At 38.7% G+C, this 21,355-nt stretch overlaps 2 protein-coding genes across 3 annotated transcripts; both read left to right on the top strand.

Annotated features, from left to right (window-relative positions):
* Positions 1–1,450: 1,450 nt before the first annotated feature.
* On the top strand, positions 1,451–6,176 carry LOC116332655 (YY1-associated factor 2-like). The gene is made up of 4 exons (XM_031755689.2): positions 1,451–1,609; positions 1,920–2,045; positions 4,811–4,963; positions 5,124–6,176. Exons 1-4 carry the CDS (start codon positions 1,584–1,586, stop codon positions 5,362–5,364), a joined length of 546 nt encoding a protein of 181 aa, XP_031611549.1. The 5' UTR covers positions 1,451–1,583; the 3' UTR covers positions 5,365–6,176.
* Positions 6,177–6,587: 411 nt separating this feature from the next.
* Positions 6,588–16,965, top strand: LOC116332718 (glucoside xylosyltransferase 1-like). Of its 2 annotated transcripts, XM_031755766.2 has the most exons (8): positions 6,588–6,966; positions 7,428–7,520; positions 8,137–8,323; positions 9,297–9,428; positions 9,517–9,768; positions 10,231–10,354; positions 10,533–10,705; positions 15,813–16,965. In XM_031755766.2, the coding sequence occupies exons 1-8, from the start codon at positions 6,749–6,751 to the stop codon at positions 15,975–15,977; spliced, it is 1,344 nt and encodes a 447-aa protein (XP_031611626.1). In that variant the 5' UTR covers positions 6,588–6,748; the 3' UTR covers positions 15,978–16,965. The 2 variants fall into 2 exon arrangements, with proteins under 2 accessions (XP_031611626.1, XP_031611627.1); XM_031755767.2 differs by lacking the exon at positions 7,428–7,520 and having other exon boundaries at positions 6,589–6,966.
* Positions 16,966–21,355: the final 4,390 nt, after the last annotated feature.

Genomic DNA, 21,355 nt, shown 5'->3' with positions numbered 1-21,355 from the left:
CATCTCATAGCGCCACCTAGCGCGCCGGAGTAAACAAATCAGGATACAATTTACGTTATATACAGTATAATAAGCCTAGTCCTACATGATAACCGTCTTTAATGGTCATTTATTTGTTTTATTCTTAAACTCTCTGCAGTGTTTAATAAGAAAAATCATTTAAGCTATATTTTTTTACTAAAATAAGACTAAACCAAACTTGTGACTAAAGAGTGTTTACTTAAAATGATACTACCCTTCCTTGAGTTTAAAACAGCTCCTCTTCTTACAGTAACCTCCAAAATCTCATCCTTACCAAACCCTTATATTTGTTGTTGCAAATATAACCTTCAGGACCCTACTTTCAATTAAATCTTCATTTTCGTTTCATTGTTTTTTGAAAAGGGTTGTAAGTGTAAATGTGGATAAGTCCTAATGTTTTAAGGAAACAGCTTTTTGTTTTTTTAACTCTGAAAGAGGGGACAATGGAAGGTCTCCCCTCAGTTGTTATTATAATCATTTTTTTAAGTGTTGAGTTTTGAAGAAACTACTGAGATATACATCTGGAATAATGTTTATTATTGTGTTGCTGCGGGAAACAAAATACGAGATGTATTACTTCACTTCAATACAGCTGCTTTCATTTTGCCTGAAAAATGAAATATGAAATCACAGAGTACAGTAACATAAACATTCACAAATACACTAAATAGATCAGTAAAACAGACGGTCGCGAAAATGCACACTTATTTTGCCAACATTAAATTATCTTTGACGATAGAGATCATATTTTACTAGCGTGTATGTGTGTGTGTGTATGTGTGTGATTTTAAGAGATCATTTACTTCTAGAAAAAAATCAACCAATAATAAATAATGTGATGTATGTGTATTTGTACGTGTGTGTTCATGTACAGATATCTATTACTTACATAGTAATAGTAGTAGTAGAATAGCTGAAATGTATTACTTGCATATTTCCACAACCCTGTATCCATAACACATACTGTGTATGCGTGTACATAGAACCTCAGCTACCGTTGTATATATTGTATTGTATCGTATATTGTATTATCTTATTTATTTTGTATTTCTTGACTTTACATTCTTGGTTTACTCTTTTTATTCTTCTGCTATCTGTACCTGAGCTGTAGTAACGCACAAATTTCCCCGCCGTGTGATCAATAAAGTCTTATCTAATCTCTCTTAAATAAACAAGAAGTAGCTTGTGTTATATAGCAATACAGATCGATAGGTTTTTTAGTTGATTTTTATCTCATAAAATATTAACATTAAAGTGAATTACGCCTAAATATTTTTTCAGTCCGACTCTAAAAGATTCTCTTCTTTGTTAAAATCCTCTCTCGTACTATATTAAATATGCCTTAGCGTTTATGCATTTCAATTTATGCAGTTTACTGCAGTAATAAGACTTTTAATCACATTTATAGCGCTTGTGATTACATTTAAAGTGATTGGGTAAACCCGCAACACGTGACCGCCCTTCAGCAGGAGTTTCTCCGACAGCTGAGCAGCAGCTAAATGCGTCTTTTCACCTGTAACATCGATCCTTTTCAAGTCCTGTAAGACCGCGATTCTCAAAAAATGGGAGACAAGAAGAGTCCCACGAGGTAAAACTTTCACTAGTGTGTTTGAATTTAGACTTAAACGGACAATTCGTGAAGGCAAAGCTCCGTGAATGGATGAAGCCGTTTTACTGAAGTGTTCATGGCGGCTGGCTGCTGGTTTAATACGGGGCAACTGCCTGTGTCAAGTGAAGACTCGCTTTGCTTCACTGACTGCCTTCTGAGCAGAAACTACTTCCTCGAAGAGTTAATTTCCACCAGCGGTAACCTTAGTCGCACACGTAGTTTGTGAAATCACCATTCCCGCTGTAAAACTGCCGCTGTCCCTCTGTTTTTGTTTTGTTTCTGTCTGAAGGCCAAAGCGGCAATCCAAGCCCTCCCCCGACGATGGTTACTGGGACTGTAGCGTGTGCACATTCAGGAACAGCGCTGAGGCGTTCAAGTGCATGATGTGTGATGTCAGAAAAGGCACGTCAACTCGGTAAGAAAAACTGGACCTACCCCAGAACTGCTTTAATTACCCACAGCTGTGCGAAACTTCATTCACGTAGTCGCTTTTCATTCTTTCTTTCTTTTCTTTTTTTCACATTTGTGATGTTGACGCATGACAACTTTATTTAGGAGTTTTTATTGGTAGCTGGGCTTACAACTTTGGTATTTCTCTTTGTTTTGTTTTACATTCACTTGAATTATACTTTAATCTGTAATTGTAATATTGTGTCCACCTCATTCATAGTAGAGAGGACACACCAAATTTTAATTATCTCTCATAATGGTACAGCTCTACAGCCCTACTTAACCTTCCAAAATACTTAAATCATAATAAAGCCAACCACTCTCCAACCAGACCAGCATTTAGCACATTGTCAGACTATGTCATATACTATATAACATATGGTATAATATGACATATAATATGTCAATGTCATAGGCCCCTATGAGGAAGCAGGATTTCATTTTATCCAGGGGGGGTTGGGTTGCTTATGGTGCGAACCTAATCTACACCAGAGCATCTTAGGTTTTAGATTAGAGATCAACAGGTTTGAAATCACCAACTATTGGCCAGTTCACTGTAAAAATTTTCCAATGATGTCAAATGCCTTTGTGGTGTTCTCTTTATAAGTAAGAGTTCTTAGAGGTAACTTGGTTTGTTTGTTTTCTGTTGCTGTCCCATAAGCCTTAATATACAATCCTAACACATAGCACCTATTTGTACTTCCTGACCTTCAGGAAGTTTGCATGTAGGCCTCTTTTAAAATACATGTGTATATTTATTCTTTACTTACTCTCAAACCGGCAAAGACCACTGAGGCTGCAGCAAAGAGAATTTTAAAAAATATATTACTGTCTTGAAGATATATGTAATAAACGACTTGATTATTATCCATGAGAGTTTCCTGTGTCTTAATGATCGAGCTGTGATATTGATAAGTCTGTTAACTCACACAGCTGGCCGGCTTTCTTTATGAGCTTTAAATAGGCTAAATTTCATTAGCACCCTTTGTTCCAGTCTTTTTGACCAAAGCGTTTGAAATCGTACCTATTGTGTCTGATAGTCTAGTTATTTTCATCTCACATCGCTGATTTTATCAGGAGCAGCTGTATTGCATGTGTAATATTTTTTTCTAAAATTATAGTTTACTCTTCCTTTTGTATATCAACCACTCAGTTGCCAGTGCAATAATCAGTGTGACTGGCCAGATCACAATGCCAGCCTTTTCATGTGAGCGCACTTATACCTAGATCAGGAAACCTTGGACTAATTTAGCAAGTTGATAATCAGCTTCCTGTGACCACTTATCTTGATCACTATTGTAAGGGTAACTGACATTAGGTAACAGATGGATACCATGGGTATGTTGAACCCGCTTCATAGTACTTTCCAGTTTCTACACTGGCCATGTGTCTGCAGGTGTATACATAAAGCATAGGGTTTGTTCCTTGTAGGAAAGACTACAGAGGAAGAAAATTAATTGCAAGGTGAGACTGTAAATGTATTTGCTTGGACCAAGAGTCAGGTCGATCCATTACTGAAGGTTACATAGAAGTCTAAAGACATCATGGCAAATTTAGATTGAGAATTGTCACAAAACAAATGCCACAGTGTATTAGACTTGTAACAGGTGCATTTTTCACTGCCAAATGAAGCCATGGCAATTTGAAGAAGTACTCAGAGAACTGCAAAAAGTTTCTGAGCTTGGCTAAATTTTCTGACTAATAAAGCAGAGATTAAATTCTGTTGTGGGCGTGAACAGACAAGTCTTCATTGCTATTATACTTCTTAGAAGTCTACCTGATAGGGTGCAAGCCTATTTGGTGCATTGTAGTGAAAAGCCATGCCGACAAGTCTGCCCTATGACTAAAGGTTGGTTGGCAAATGCAGCCTCGTGCTCCCCATCAGAGCATTGAAATTTACCTAATTCAGAGGCAGGTGGATCCCAGCATACTCATGGTCAATAAAAGGTTCCATGTCATTGGATCCAGTGAGGTAGGGAGTGCGGTTGTCTGTGTCATTGTAGTAAAACTAAAACATGGCTGTACCATGAGAGCAACACTCTTTACACACGTTTTCCCAGCCAGTGTAGACTGAAAATGCTCTTTGTGTAAAAATGTAAAAATACATTGCAGAGTTTATCTGAAATTAATATGAAACTGAATTCAATCACTGTCATTTATGTAATATTCTATCTTTATGGTCCAATGCTCCAGTTAAGCTTCAGTAGCTTAAGATTATGACTTTGAATGATTCTATTTGCTTAGATAATATCAACTTGTGGAGCCCATTTTAACACACTGATGACAAGAGTTTAACACAAATTTGTTTTAATTACCTAATACACACAGTTAAGCAGTGTAAACCTCTCACTCACCCGACTTAGTGGTTCAGTAATCTAAATATTCAGTTTAATTTTATTTATGTCGTACCAAATCACATCTACAGACACCTCAAAGCATAATAATATCATAAGGTAAAGACCCTACAATAATATAGAGAAAACCCCAACAATCAGGCAATCCTTCAGGAGCAAGCACTTGGCAACAGTAGGAAGGGAAAACTCAGTTTTAATAGGAAGAAATCTCAGACAGAACAAGGCTCAGGGAGGGGCAGACATGTCCGTCGACAGGTTGGGGGTCAGGGGAGGAAGACAGGACAGTAGTGACACTGTGGAAGAGAGGCAGAGATTAATAATTGATATAACTCCAAGTTTTGTTTTTTTTTTGGTTTTTTTTGTTTTGTTTTTTTAGAAAACCTCGGCCTGTTTCTCAGCTGGTTGCACAGCAAGTAAATCAGCAGTTTTCCCCACCAACACATCCCAAAAAGGAGAAGAAAGAAAAATCAGAGAAAGACAAAAGTGATAAAGAACCTACACTGAAAAAGAAGGGCTATAAAAAGATGAGGTAAAGAATTTGTTTTCCAAAGAAATCAATGAATGGGTCACTCTATTTAGTAATCCTTGATTTATTTTCTTTTTTGCTTTTCCTTTTCTTTTGCTACTGAAATGTTTTTTTACCCTTTAAGCTGTTCTTAGACCCCATTTGTTTTGGGTTCCTTCAACAGGCCCAGGTTAAAAAACATAGACAGGAGCAGCGCCCAGCATCTGGAGGTCACAGTTGGAGACTTGACTGTAATAATCACAGACTTTAAGGAGAAAGCCAAACCCACGTCCACTTCAGTAACCACAGCCTCAACAGACCAACACAATCAGAGCGGCTCAAGCTCTGATAATACTGAACGAGGCATCTCCAGATGCTCTTCGCCCCGTGGGGAAAGCTCGTCAGTTAACGGAGAGACTCACTAACATCCACAGCCCTGGTCAGCACAACCCATTCTCCTGCACTCTCAACAACCTCAGAGATTAAACTTCAAAATGCACATTATTTTAATAATACTATAAATCCCACTATGATAGCATTCACTTATTTTTTTTTTTTCCACTGCCTTTCAATAATAAAACAATTCATGAGTTAAGATGTAAGATGTCTGCTTGGTTCAAAGACCTGTTGCAGCAAAATCTATCATGATGAACTGAGAAAAAGGAACTGTAGCATTAAATCCTGGACGTCAGAGGAACTGCGCCACGTGCTGTGGCAACTTGCGTTTTAACACCTCAGTGTCACACAAGCATCGCTTTCAGTTTGTCGTTACAGCACAGATTAAATGATGTATTGTGGAAGAAACGTGTCTTCATCTCACAATTGTAGCTCATCCTCTGAAAATTGTTGTGTTTTTGCACTTAATGTCAACCTTTGTTGATGAGAATGTTTCTGGGTTTTTTTGTTGTTGTTTTTTTTTTTTTTTTTTTTTTTAAAAGCATTATCATTTTACCATTATCATAAATCATAACACTGTTGGTTTTTCTGGCCTTATCCAGCTCTCATTTTTATGCCGTTGAATGCAATAACTGTTTACTGTTTAACTTTTTAGTACAAATATTGATGAGCTATTCTCGGTATGCTTCTCCTTCACTTGGTAGAGTTGAGCATGATCTAATCTATAGAATGGTTTATATTGTAAAATGATGTTGAATAAAGTAAGTTGTAGATATTTGGCTATTTTTGTTTTTAATGATCAAAAAACTGTTAAATAAATTTCTGCAGTTACTGAACACAAGTGCAGTTTTGAGGTCCTTTCATATTTCCACCTGTTTATTGACACTTGCAAGTGGTGCATTAATACATTAAAATACTGCTTATACACCAGCAACTATAAGAGATTTAAATACTGTATACATATACATATGTACCACCACTTCATAAAGTAGACTATTCTGTCTAAGATTTTAAATTTAAAACTAAAAATTCATGTATTCAGTTGGTGCTTTGAGGGTTCCTTGAATTTAGTTCAAGAAGGCATGATACTGATTGTAGAATCGTTTGAGGGTTTTTTTCTTCTTTTTCTATAATGTGTGCTGTAATTGTGAATGACTCCTCCACCTCTGCTCTGTGCATGTGCCACTTACTACTGTAAACTGTGACACTGTGTACCGGTAGGTAGATGGCTGATAAGACAAAACACGTGTAACAGAAGTGGGTGGGGCTGAAACTGTAAACACCAACTGTGCCTGTCTGCTTACTTTCTGACTTATTAATGAGATAAAGTAGTTAGCTGGTGTTAAGTCGTGTGATAGCTAGCAAAGCTTAACATGAAAATGTTTCTTTAGCCCATAAAATCTGAAGCGCAAGATGCGATGCTATCTTCAAACATTTCTTCTGGGCATGATCTTCGTCTTCTTTTCCTTTTTGTATGTGTTCAATCAGCTAGCCTCCACCTTGGAGGACAGAGACGGGTGGAGAGTAAAAGAACACGGAATACCCGGCAGGAAGAGTCATGACACCGGGCACCTTCTCAGGAAAAGGCCAGGCCTGGAAGGCCTCCGAGACCGCGAAGAAGGGCTTGACAGGTAGCTTAGTTAGCTGTGTCAACCAATTTTACACTAAAATTACAAAAATGAGTAGAAGTTAGCTTCACCGGTTTGCTACAGCTTCATTTGCACCTTTAGCATATCGCTGCAGTTTAACGTTAGTTTACTTGTTTCAGCTAGCGTGTACGAGCCGATACATGTATCGTAAAACCTAGTTTACGTTAGCCAGCTACCAAACAAATAGTAATTTGACGTGTTTTGGATAAGCTAAAAATGTTCAGTGTTTTAGTTGTGCTGTTTTTCACCACATAATATGAAAACAATCATTAGCTTGCCTGTTAGCTTGCTAGATAACCGATCAGCTTAAGGTTAGCTTTAGGCTGGATTTAAAGGACCGCCACATGTTAAACAAATCCTAATGGTAATCGTAAAACACTACTGATGTCCGAGAGAGAAATTTGATTCTGAGGATCCAAAAGATAATGTTTCTATTCTGTCAGGTGTAAGTCACAGTCAGTTTCTTACTGGAATCCATATTGGAGACTGCCTGCTGATGTTTGTGGAGTGAACTGCTTATTGGAATCATCTTTTAGGTATGCCTGATTTTGTGAAACTATGAATGATACATGTTGCAATAATCAGCTGCCTCCAGCTTTACACTTTTCACCTACTTCATAGGTCCACAGTTTAGAGTACATGCTTGATAACTGCTGCATCCACAGTGTTGTGTGTGACTGTTTTTGAGTTTCTGCATTCCTGCGTACTAGCACAGCATTAAAGCATTAAATCTTTCATTTTATTTATAATAAAAGGAGGTTTTTCATGGTATAATTTAATCACTGCTGGAAACAACCAGTGCAAATTTGAGGTCTGAATAAAATATAACGTTTTGCTTATTGTATTTGTGTAAATGGGTTTTCCATACAGTAAACATTTCTGTGCATACATGGAAATGATTGAATATGACAGGCTACATTCATTATTTCCAAACGTGAAAGCAGTAATTCACAAAAAGCACTTGAAGGCAGCAAAAAGTATGAATGATTGTTCTCTTCTACGTCCCTCTGTTAAATCTAATGACAGTTCCAACCCTACAGGGCTGAGTACCAGTCAGCTGAGACTCACTTTGTTTTCTTTTGCACTTGCCAGTGTATCCATTCTGATGTAAAAATAAACACCTTAATTTTTTTTTCTTCTTCCACCTCTTAGTGAGCGGTCAAGCTCTGCAGTGAAGGCAGAAAGCAGAGATGAGAGGAGTCACCTGGCTGTTGTGGCCTGTGGCCCCAGGCTAGAGGAAACAATCACCATGTTGAAGTCTGCTGTTCTCTTCAGCAAAAAGCCTCTGCACTTTTACATCTTTGCTGAGGATGAACTTCACAAGAGTTTCAGAAACACTGTAAGCATATGTGGTTTCATTTGGTTTCTCAACCGTAGCCCAACTGTTACTTTGCAGTTTGTTTTATTCATACCGTGCAACTTCACAACAATGGTCATCTCAGGCCCCTTTACATTTCAGAGAAATCTTTTAATATTGTTTGAGAAAACACTTGGAAACCAGCAAGTAAAAAACAAACAAACAAAAAGGATTAGCGTTACTAAATGCATCTTGAAAGGTAACCTAGCAGCCTTGGCCTGTAGAAACATACCTGAGGAATGATTCAGAGTCACCTTAGCGAGCTATAACAATACAAGGCTCAGCAGATCTATGGCTTTTTGGCAGCCTAGCTACAATGCTATAAAGAAACCTGAGATTGGTCTTGTTTTCCTGTGGAAATACCAGCTTTCACTGGCAGGTAACTTTTGTCACTTTCTGTTCCTGTTTTCAAGACGTCTGCTTTAAAACAGCGGTCCCCAACCTTTTTTGTGCCACGGACCAGTTTATGTCTGACAATATTTTCGCGGACCAGCCTTTAAGGTGTCGTGGATAAATACAACAAAATAAAACCAATACTGGTACCAAAAAAACGAAGATTTATTCATAACACATGGGAAAAGACCCAGGGAAAATGAGGTAACGATTAAAAAAAACAAAAAACAGATAAAAACGCAGAAAACCATAAATTTCACAGCCCGGTACCAAACAACTCACGGACTGGTACCAGTCCGTGACCTGGGAGTTAGAGACCGCTGCTTAAAAATACACATTTGAAAATTGTATCAAGGAGCTAGTCTTCTCCGATTCATTGTTTTCAGAGGAGAAACGGCATTAAGTGTCCAGTTATGACTAATTAAGGAAGAAAGTACAGTCTTTACCCAGTTTTTGGTGCTTTTTGTTCTAAAGACAAAGATGCATAATTAATGAAGGAGCTCAAAAAGAGACGCAATTAAACATCAGTGCTTTTCTGTTTTCTTTTTATTTTGTTTTTAAGCTGGAATCGTGGCCTTGGAGAGTTCGGGCAAGGTTTAATTCCACCATCTACCCTATCACTTTTCCCACGGAGAATGCAAGAGAATGGAAGAAACTCTTCAAACCCTGTGCCTCTCAGAGGCTTTTTCTGCCAGTAGGTATCTTTTTACATTCAGATAGCTTAATACAATAATGCTTTTTCAGAATATACTAATCTTTTTTTTTCTACATGTCTTTTGCAGCTGATTCTGAAGGAGGTAGACTCCTTGCTTTATGTAGATACAGACATTATTTTTCTGCAGCCAGTAGAAGACATGTGGGCTCTGCTTTCTCACTTCAATTCAAGTCAATTAGCCGCCATGGCTCCAGAACACGAGGAACCACGTATCGGCTGGTACAATCGTTTTGCCCGCCACCCTTACTACGGCAAGACGGGCATCAACTCAGGGGTCATGCTCATGAACATGACACGCCTCAGGGAAAAATTTTTCAAGGTAAAGATAAATCTGTTGCTTATTAACCAGTATCAGCCTTATGGTTATACCGCATTATGTCATGATATATGTGAAAGTGTATCAGCTACTAAAAAGGGTTTGTTCATGATATACATTTATGGTCTTTAATATACAATATCTAACTAAGTACTCTGTTTTAAAAACACTACATTAGGCACGTTTTTCTCAATTCCATGTTAGTTTTGCATTTTGACTGAAACCTCTAGAGATGTCTAATATTCTTAAATCCTTAGAAGTAGCTGTTCTGCAACACCAAAATTGACCAGCTGAGGTCACTCTTGTAATTCAATGCTAAAGCTTCCTAGAGAGCTCGCTGACAGACAGTCCCTTCCCTTTGAGTGGATGGGAAGTGTTCCCCAAATGATTGATTGGCTAAAATTGCATGTTTATGGTTTCCTGAATCAAAATGACACACATCCCTCCTGCGTGTTGTCATTCCAGAATGACATGACAACAGTTGCACTAAAGTGGGAGGAGATGTTGATGCCCCTTCTCCAGAAGTATAAACTTAACATCACCTGGGGTGACCAGGACCTTCTTAATATCATATTCCACCACAACCCAGGTTAGTGCAACCACATACATGGCGTTACTGTGTGTCATGATAGTTAAGTCAGACCAGCAGACAAAGAATAATTAAAGAAGCTTTTTCTTTTGGATGTTTACTGTTAAGTACAAATTTCAGGGATTTTAATGGTTTTCTTTTGAATCATTGTCAACCCACTCATCTTGCTGTGTTACAGAAAGCCTGTATGTGTTTCCCTGCCAGTGGAACTACCGTCCAGACCACTGTATCTATGGCAGCAACTGTCAACAGGCTGAACAAGAAGGTGTCTTTATTCTCCATGGTAACAGAGGAGTTTATCATGACGACAAACAGCCAGCATTTCGAGCTGTCTATGAAGCAATTCAGAAGGTACGGGCATCTTCACAGAAGTCTACCTTACCTTACAAGGGGAACAAATATTCAAGTGTCCTTCCTTCTTACCGAAAACTCTGTTCAGTGAAGTATATGAGACACAGCATGCAAGAAAGTCAGCCAAAGACACAGATTGAGAATCCAAGCTGTACACTAAAGTAGCTAAGAAATGTTGCTACAAAGAACAGCTGCATTTATTGTCAGTGTTTCAGTGGTTCACAGTTTGCAAATATCCCTCAAAACTATGTCAAGAAATGTAATTTACTGAACGGTTTCTGAAGCGCAGACTCCAAATAAACAGCAAATATTTTGCCCCAAGTCTTCATCAAGGAAACCTCTCGTCTGTGAGGGTAAACCCCCTGCTCAGGACAGCCGCACACGCCTGGGGGTGGGACCTGGCAGTCAGCCAGTGAAATTTGCCCCTTCAGTGATGCTGCCGACTCTTCCATCTTTGGCTTGGGGCGATAACGTTGTGTGGATTCTGATCGATCAGTGGTTTCTTGTAAACCTAATGGGGTTTTTATCAGAAGTTTAATCATTTAACAAACACGTTACAAGTGTCTGTTTATTTATTGGAATCTTTAAACCGCAATAATTCAAAGAACAGACACAGTTTGAATTAATACAAAATAAACAGCTTATGAAATCATTTTTTTGCATGTTAATATAGAAGTTTTTAAATTTAAGAAACATAAAAAAAATCAAAGATGAAAATTAGCCACATATCTGAAGGTATTGAAACATATTTATTCTTCCAAAGTTTATAACACATTATTGAAATATCTGACTGGAAAAGTTAGAAGATATTTAATATTTCATGGGACATGTTTATTCTTGTGAGAAATTGCTCTTTAGAGGGCAGTTGTGTAGGAAGACCAGATTATTTTGGAGAAACATTGCTAGTTATTACATTATCAATAAGCACTCCAGGTCAGTGCTTTTCTCTTATAGATGCTTCCATCCACGACTGCTTAATCAATAGCCTGTTAAACATTTCCGTCATCCTGTCTTTGGTCTTCCAAACCAGGCATGTCGGCTCCGTCCGGTTTTAGTCAGTGAAACGGTTGCTTGGTATCCTGTTAATTGCAAGGTTAAAAATTCAAACCAGAGTTGTTGCATCTCAACATTTAAGGCATTTATTCAAACATTTCCACATGCATTTTGGACAAAGAGGTCATTTCACTTAGATTTTATACCACTGTGAACTAAATGCCTGACAAATCTATGCAAAGCTCAATTTATTTAACTACGGCTGCTTTCCAGAAAAAGGCTTTTTGTCACTTTGTCCACAAATTGGGGGAAAGGACTGCAACCAGTTATCTCTCAATATTTTTCACTTTGTTAAGACTGACTGTATATCTTTAAATACAGCTCACAAACACGTATTTTAACTATCTAGATCAGGGGTCGGCAACCTGCGGCTCTTTAGTCCTTATACTGCGGCTCTGCCTGGTTTGGGCAAATAAATTAGAAGCATTTAGCTGAAGTGTATTTTATTTATGTTAGTTCTTTTTAACTCGTAGTTCTAAATTGGAAGATTATTGTGATATTGAAATATAAAAATAAAATTATATTCTATTATTTTTTTCATCGCTCAAATTAAGAGTCACACTCGCGGAAGCTGGTGTACCCGCCGAAACACCGTGCATTTATCGAGACTTTCAACCCCAGGTAGGCCAATTATGGATCTTCGGATCCACATTATGTCAGCAGCTGTTCTCCACCGTGAACTATGTTAAAGACAAACACCGTTCATGCCTGACAGATGACAGCTTACAGTCCTGCGTAAACTGACTTCGTATAGCCCCGATTTGCGGACTCTGTGCGCAGAGGTTCAGGAGCAGAAGTCCCATTGTGAACAAATCACGGCAGACCCGACGATGTTTCCATGAGCATGCTTTTGAGAATCTCTTTATTGAGCACTTTTCACACACGGTTGCTGTCGCGCATACAGCCGGCTGTAGCTTTTCAGCTCACAGCCCGACACATACACCACCAACAACACAACAGCACAGATAGCGCAGGCGTAAAGGCAGCGAGGCGTGATTGCGGGTGTCGCTCAGGTGCGTCCGCCTCCCCTGCAGCGGCGCTGCAAACCACGCCCGCCCCGCACGCGTTAACCAGGTAAAATACATATTTAGGCAGAATTTTGCAAATATCTATTTTTCATTTTCAGCAGCATAGAGCTTTTTCCAATTATTTTTTAAGAGTCAGGTCAAGGCTCCAACAGCCCAAAGGCGATATAAGGGTGGCGGCTGACAACAGTTTTTGTTTGCTACATGGATCATTTTAGTTCAGGTTGGTGTCTTTCTTTTTGTTATATTTCTTTAAGAGTTCAAAATGTGTTGATTACATAAATATAATTTAATTTTCTCTGTAGCACTTCATGGATTTCATAAGCAGCACACTTTAGTTGTTCACACAAAGCATAAAGATAAAAAACAATATATACAGTGTTATCTTCATTTTAGATGTCAAAAAGTATTTGCGGCTCCCAGTGTTTACTTTTGCGTGGAAACCGGGTCCAAATGGCTCTTTGGGTGTAAAAGGTTGCAGACCCCTGATCTAGATCATTTCTTCGGTGTTGTGAAGATTTCCAGCTCCTCTGACTATGTTGTCTTTGTTGTTTTTTTTATGTAATGGAAAACTCATGTCACAGAGTGTGATTTTTGTTAGGCACTGATGACACAAACGGTATACACCAATCAGGCTGTAACAATGTGAGCACTGACAGGTGAAGTGAATGACACTAACCATTTCTTTCAAGCCGGCAGAGGCAGTGTGATGCTCTGTGCAATGTTCTGCTGGGAAACCTTGGGTCCTGCCATCCAAGTGACTGTTACTTTGACATGTACTTAAGCAATACTGCAGACATTGTAAGCTCATCATGGAAATAGCATTTCCTGGTGGCTGTGTCTTCTTTCAGCAGGATAATGCGCCCTGCCACAAGGCAAAAATGCTTCCGGAATAGTTTGAGGTGCATAACGAGTTTTAGGCGTTGACTTGGCCTTCAGAACTCGATCTATTCGAGCATCTGTGGGATGTACTGGACAAACAAGTCTGATCCATAGAGGACCCACCTCTTAAAGGATGTGTTGCTAACATCTTGGTGCTAGATACCACAGCACACCTTCAGGGGTCAAGTGGAGTACGTGTCTCGATAGGTCTGGCCAGTTTCTGGCAGCAAAATATTAGGCAGGTGGTCACAATGTTATGCCTAATCAGTGTATGTTAGTAGGATAAGTCTGTTGTTGTTGTTTTTTTTGGGGGGTTGGCGTTTTGATGGAATTTAAATAACATAGTGATTTTTACCTGTTTGGAACAACTGGCTAGGTCTGGTTTTGATTTAACACCTGTAAAAAGTGTCAACATAGCATCTTTAAGTCTAGAAGACACAGGACGCCACCTGGAAATAAAGACGGAACAAAAAAGCATCTGGAAACTTGAAACGTGTTTAAGCTTATAGACCTTGAAAGGCTAAAATGCAGTACTTGCATCATAAGTGAGCAAGCAGATCAGCCTGGGAGCTCTTTCACCGTTTTGCTGGCAGCTCCCCTGCGATCTGCTCATTTTGATTTCAGCTTACCGGTCAACATGCAGGCAGCAATTGGGGGGAGCAAGGGAAGCTTCATTAGCTGGTCTCCATCCATTACCGCCACAGGGCCGAGCCAGGCCGCTATCAGTGTGGGCAATGTTCTCAGCCATTAAGAAAACGAGCAGGCTTCATTATGGGGGCACTCGGTCCTCATGCTTCCATCAGTCTCTCAGACAGCACAGAAACACATGCAGCACATACCATATCCACATGGTTTTAGGAGGCAGAGGAGTGCTGCGGATTCTCAATAGTAAGCAAAACGTTGAGAAGATGTTTCTAAGATAAAGGGCCGTGTTTCACAGTCGCTGTATTGGAAGAGAGATCTGAAGATCTTTTAAAAATGATTCTCCTTTTGTTTTTATCTTTAGCTGTTTTGCTCAAGTTTTCTTTTATTTTTTATCAGAGTGTTCAGTTGCTTGAGCTTCACAGTCTCCTCCCACTTTGTTCCCACTCCAGTCTTTTGAGGCTATCATCCCAAAGCTCGGCGCAGGCAATTCTCGAACAAACTCTAATTTCGATCCAACCGAGACCTCCTTAGTCAGCCCAGTTCCCAAGGCAGGCTCTCTCTCAGCCAGCAGAGGAGCTTGCAATAAAGGGCACTACCATTACCCAGCCAAGCCCACAGAAGAGTTGTAAAATTTTTAGTGCTGATGCTAGTTTGAGACATCATGATGGCTGTGTGGACAACGCACCCGCCACATCCACATAAAAATCAATAGGAGGCTGTTAATGGTATTTTATTGCCTTCTGCACTATATGAAAGATAATAAAGAAAGTGCGCTTTGAGTAAAGTAATACTTTGCCAAACTCGAGTCAAATAAGACGTTGTAAAATAGTGATTTCCCTTATTTACTCGAGCAGTAAAAGATTGGTGCACCTCAATATAAAAGTGAAAGGCGCACATCCTTATTTGCATACCATACGTGACAAAAGCCTTGGCTGCCAATATTCATTCACCGAGGAGGCTGAAAGTTTCTTTTTTAAATTTTTTTCCTCCCCCCCCCTTTTGCTGTTTACTTGGCGATACAAAAGCGCACAATAATGAAGCATATCTGGAATGCAGCAGCTGTAGTTTTCCCCGACGCTGTCACGTCTTATTAAGCCCATTTGCGAATAGTTGGGGTAATAGATATTCATCACTCGAACACACTCTGAATTGACAGATACGAATCAAAAACAGAATGTTATTTTGTCTGGAAGTGACGGTGATAAATGTGGCACTTAATTCATGTGAGATGAATGTAGTTGTCATTGTGCTTTTTATTTTTTTCTTTAAGCTGTCACAGGAAACAACAGGTGTTAAAAACAAACACTTGTGCTGCTTTTATTTATTTATTTTAAAGGCATTTTTTGAGTAATGTCAGGAGAACGAGAAGAGCTGCGTTTTAAGTGGGTGCAGCAGCCAAAAACGACGTGGGCATGGAAAGAATGTGATTAAAATGCAGTTTTTATTGTTTGATGTCTGAAATGAGGAGTAGGAAACCTGAACATGTTTACTTTTGATCCTAGTACCAATTCGGCGACAACTTGGAGACCTCACTGCTTGGACCGTTGGAGACGTCGCTGCAGACAACCACCCACACCTACTGCGGCAGAGCCAGTCACTTGCTTACAAAGAAGTTAAAACAGAGCATCATGTCTGTTCAACAGGACGCCACACGGAGAAGAAGGTGATGATGGGGATCAGCAGGCGTAATATCAAAGAAACGGTGCCTAACGTCTCTTAGGTGAGACTAGCTCTTCCTTTGGTGACAGTGAGCTGGATCAAAAAAGGACTCGGGTTAACACAGAGTCATCATTTGTTTACAAACCGCCTATCAAGACACTGGGAATGCAGAAGGGTAACCTGTTTTGAGATTGTATTTATTTTATTTTGTCATTTTATTGTAAAGCCAGTGTTGGTGCATATCCATCAAATGAACACAATGGGCTGTTAAATGTGGTATAACTGTAGTGGACAGTGCACTGATGCCACTTTGCCCTGCAGAGATTTTTGGACTTCATGGCCAAAAAGAAAAAATGTTTTCTGTATGTCAGACAATCAGTTTGTATTTTTGTTTTATTTTGACACAGAAGCTACAATCACTTTTCATTTCTGTAGTGATTTTTATGAACAAAAAAGACTTATCAAGAGTATTTTATTAGATTTTTATATTCATTTCTACTCCAGTTTATTTCACAGCAAAGGGATGCTGTCATTTTCAGGTACTATTTTCAGCTACTGTAGATGAGAATGTTCTTTTGAAGAAAGCAGAGAATATTTTAAACATTTTTCATCAGTATTTATTTTTGTTGGACATGCGCATCTGGAAGAAATTTTGATGTCCGTCTTAAGTTTTTAACAGGGGTCTGTCATTTCATATACTTTGATATGGGAGTTTTCAATACGTCGTGTACTGTATATTGTCATAGCATATCTTTCTTTTCATTAACCTTACAAGTAACGACACATTGTCCTATTATGGTACAATATATGTGATTGTTATTTTTAATTAAACCAGCTGGCATGAATGTGTATGTTTAAAAAAAGCAAAACAAAAACGCACAGCTGATTTAACAAATCAATGATTGTAACAGATGTTTGAACATTTTACTGCAAAACTGGAGTAAATATTTTAAATGCATCTCAGTTGTATGCTAAATAAATGTTTTATAAATAACACCCTAATGGTACCCCCATTTTATTTAGGCATATATAACCAAAACACTACAGTGCTCATACACACATTACTCATAGAAACCTAACGATCCAGTGGCCCCTGCTGAGTAAGCACTTGGTGACCATGGTGAGGGGAAAAAAAACACTCCCTTTTATCAGGAAGAACCCCGTTGCAGGAACAGGCTCGGGGAGGGTGGCCATCTGCTGTTACTGTTTGGGGTAAGAGGAAGGAGAAAAGAACCTAGAGAGAGGACAAAGTCTTTGGAGTATCTGTGCTTGTGGTGGAATTCAATTGAAAATGCCATAACATTTTCAGTGTGACAGAGATTAATGGTGTGCGATTGTAATTTGAAAGAGACTATTGTTGATTTAAAAGTGCACAGTATACACTGTGTAAAGTATTGCAGTGAAACCTTTTTGTTTTTGTAATATGACAAGCTAATTCAGGTTTAAGTACATGACAGCTTTGTCACTCATTTTGAGTCCAGACCTCATATCTGATCATTTTCAGATGCAATGCAATTTAATGCAATGCATTTATTGTATTGAAAAAAAGCCACTTAAACCAAGAGATGAAGCGCTGTTGTGTCTACAGAAAACAGACAACATAGCAAAGTAGCAGACTGATGCCAAACCACAGAATCTGTTCAGATTATTTTAGCTGAATCACTGGAAAAAGCTAAGGATAACACAGTTTGACAACCATAAATCAGTTTTGTTTTTGTTTTTTTTGTATCACAACTAATATGACTCATGAAGATCTAAAAACCAAAAACCCTGCAAATCACGGCATGGTGCGCAGTGTGTCCTAAATAATTTGAGAAAACTGGACAAGTGGAGGACAAAAAAAAAATGGCAGGCTTAAAAATGGTGAGAAAAGGCAGACGCGTGCCAAATTATCTGCGTTGAAAACTGGGCACAGGGCTCATGGAGGATGTAGCTAAATGTCAAATTTTTGGTTCAAATCATGCTCAGTATCAGGTTAAGGTAATCCATTTCCCTTTTTCCTAGAAATGTATATAAAGAAATGAAGGGTGGCTCAAGACTTTTGCACAGTACTATATGTTCGTAGCAACTGGACATCCCAAAGGTTTCGTTTAAAAGATAAAGCTTTTCACTTACATGCATTTTATTTTATATTCATTATTCAAAGTCTGTTGCATCAGCCATCATAACCACTTTGTATAAACTGTACTTGTTGCCCACTCACTCCACACAAAAACTGAGCCGTGTCCTCGAAGGCAGCAGCAAACTGAAAATAATGAATCAATGTGTGAATGTGAAGACTTCAGAAAGTGTTGTTAGAGGCCAAAAAGGAGCTGATGTGTCTGGGTCAGTAGCCCCTGGCTCTTCATTTCACAGGCAGATTGACAGACGTGCACAGAATAGGCAATAGGTCTGTGTGATGAATTTAAAGTGGTCTCCATGCCAAGAAGCGGTGAGATATATCCATTTTCTTCTGAAGTGCGCGCTGAGCGGGCAAACGTTTTCTGTGTTTAAGGAAAAAATAATGCGTTCACAAGTTTCATCAGTTAACTCTGAAGCTCAATGTCAGGATGTGAAGCTAGCAGGAACCATCAACAGATTTGCATATCCACTGTAAACACAAAGTTGAAAGGTTTCATTTATTTCTTTGGGAAACTCAGAATTGGTAGATCACTCATAACTTACTTACTTGTGGTGGATTAAAAGCCTAAAGCCTATAAATTGATTATTTATATTTTCAATATAATACAAACACAAATCACTCTCAACATTACTGAGTTTGCTTTTTCATGTGGATGAAAGTATATATTGCACTTGGGCCTGCAAAAAAAAAAGAAAAAAGAAATTCTCCAAAATCCATTTCTTTCATGAAGTGATTATACAGTCTCAGAATATTTGATATTAAATACCCCGAAGTGCACCTATTAGTGAGATGGATTACAACTTCAAAAGGCAAAGTGTGATCAGTTTTTAGTAGGAAAGGCTAATGCTGCTACAGCCTGGTTGCACTCCCCCTGAGTATAATGGTGATTGAGAATGGCCTCATTCTGTTTTGGTCTAACAGGAACTGCCAATGGATTATTCATGTTATTGCTTGGAACACTTGGCCCCCGTGATGTTCAATAGCGATTTAAAGCTCGGGCATAAATTAAAACAGTCAGGGACAAACTGGATCAACACATAGCAAAAAGGTTTATAAAATAAGCATTATGCACTCTTGGGCATTGTGAAGTTATCAATTTCATCTTTACAAGAATAAAATGTGGAGCCTGGATCAGCAATAGTTAAGGTTTGTGCAAAGTGAGTTTCAAGAGGACAGTTTTTGTGCTAAGATAATTACACCTGCTGTTGATACAGTTTATACAGCATTCCCCACTCCCAGAACTACAATTCAGTGAAACAGTCACTTAAATGTAGCTGCAAATGATGCCACTTCTACACATGCTTGTGTTATAATACTTAAAGGGTGCTTAAAGCAATGTAGAAATAAAACTGAAGATTATCTGGTGGATAAGCTACATGTGGAGATGTAACCTTACATCTGGGACTCTCCACTGGTTGAGTCCCAGGCATTGTCGCCTTTATTGTTTTAGTCATTGAATGCTTCTATGCGTTAAGAGTCACAAAGTGGTATTAAATGAGTGTATGGGTAGGCAATATCTGGTTAAAATAAAAAGACATTAAATAGACATGTTTTAACATTTTCTTCTTCACATTGTAATATATCTTTGAATGTTTTAAACTGTTTATAAAACAAATCTACATATCTATTAAAAAAAATCTAATTGTTAAATTTCAGACTCTGCAGTCGGTACTGGTGGAAGGCCTATTTGCCTGTGTCTGAACTGTCATCTTCAGGCCTCTCTACAGATATACTATGGGGGTCCGTGTTGGCTTAGCTACTCATGTATAAACAGAAAATTGACCTGCAGCTATTCCACCACTGCCACGACTGCATGTTTTAGTTTGCAGTCATGCTGAAAGATGAACTGTTGCCTAGTGTGGAGCGGCATCCTCACTGCCCTTTCCCCATTAGCCAGGTGATGATCTAGTATTCACAAAATACAGTGTTACATTTTTTTGAACACTGTATTTTTTGACCGATCAGGTGCTGCTTAGGTAGTTCTGGTAGGCTCTCCCATCTCTGCAGTAGACTTCTGAAGCTGTTAGAGAGGCAGTTTGGTCCTCGGTCACTTCACTGACTGAGCGCCTTTAAATGATTATTCATTTCCAAACTTGGGGAAGAGTGCTGGCAGTTGGAAACTTATTCCATTTCAGAATTAGGTCACTTGCTCGTTTTTTTGACCCGTATCATGATCTATGCATGGGTGCAGTTTTATACCGGAGGTCTACAGAGAGTTACTTGGCTTGGTTTTTGTCTTGGACTTGTTTAATGTATGACCTTATGGGCTGAACTGTGTCCAATCAGTTCATTTTGGCACACACTAGGAGAAACCAGTGCAGCTCCTCACAAGGCTTAAGGATAATTAAGACACATTTCAGTGTACACAGTGATGAGTCTTAAGGCTTTTCAAAATGACAGATTTCAGGGGTTTTTCCATATTAAATGTTTGAACAAATCTGAACAAATATGTAGAATGCACGAAAGTAAGGGGCTATAAATACATCATGAATGCACTGTACAGTATAGATTTGTTATAAATATTAGCATCAAACTTCTTGCAACGACTGATGAGGCTCTCATTGCAATGAATGTTGCATATTAAGGGGATTTTAAAGGAATGTTTTTTCCTTATTGGCTGCAAGTTACAGGACAGCACTTCAGTGAATATAAGGATCCAGTTAGTCAAGAGAAGAACTTGAGAGTCATTCATGTATTTTCTGAGTTTGTTAAAGTGAACAAAGTGACCTATCAGAGCAAGAATGAGAAGTTTATCACAGCTGAATGGATCGGGTAGAAAATCAGTTTCTTCCCCATGCATACATCTCCCTTGCTCCCTACCCTTCCTGCTGCAATAGGATATCATTTAACGAGCGAACATTTTGATCAATAATACATTTGCCTGCACTGCTGAGACAGGTATAATTGTGCCGGTATGTCAGGGTTTAAAACAATTAGTGTAATTTACTGTTGAGCATTAGCTATGCATGGATCCTTCAGTATCACGCTGAGAAGTAAATTTGCCACTGTAAGCAGAACAAGATGAGAAATACGCATATGCAAATACAACGAAATTGCTAGTTCAGTGCCTCCAGTCAGAAGTATGGATATCACCTTGTCATGAAATGAAGTTCTGTTTATGACAAGGTGTGGCTTGGATGCTGACTAAGTCTTCCAGAGCACTTCATTAGGCATAAAGTGACTTTTGCGAGTATTGATAAACGGAACTATGAAGTTCATTTAAGTGTTGCCTGAACATGGCTAAAGATCTACAGTCAAAATCCC

The sequence above is a fragment of the Oreochromis aureus genome, linkage group 7, assembly GCF_013358895.1.
Source record: "Oreochromis aureus strain Israel breed Guangdong linkage group 7, ZZ_aureus, whole genome shotgun sequence".
NCBI lineage: Eukaryota > Metazoa > Chordata > Actinopteri > Cichliformes > Cichlidae > Oreochromis > Oreochromis aureus.
This window is presented reverse-complemented; position numbering and strand designations above follow the sequence as displayed.

Coding starts and splice junctions, on each gene's coding strand:
- LOC116332655 (XM_031755689.2), top strand. CDS start 1,584: ATGGGAGACAAGAAGAGTCCCACGAG. Junction 1,610..1,919: donor GACAAGAAGAGTCCCACGAG/GTAAAACTTTCA, acceptor TTCTGTCTGAAG/GCCAAAGCGGCAATCCAAGC. Junction 2,046..4,810: donor AGAAAAGGCACGTCAACTCG/GTAAGAAAAACT, acceptor TTGTTTTTTTAG/AAAACCTCGGCCTGTTTCTC.
- LOC116332718 (XM_031755766.2), top strand. CDS start 6,749: ATGCGATGCTATCTTCAAACATTTCTTCTGGGCATGATCTTCGTCTTC. Junction 8,324..9,296: donor ACAAGAGTTTCAGAAACACT/GTAAGCATATGT, acceptor TTTGTTTTTAAG/CTGGAATCGTGGCCTTGGAG. Junction 10,706..15,812: donor TCTATGAAGCAATTCAGAAG/GTACGGGCATCT, acceptor TTTTGATCCTAG/TACCAATTCGGCGACAACTT.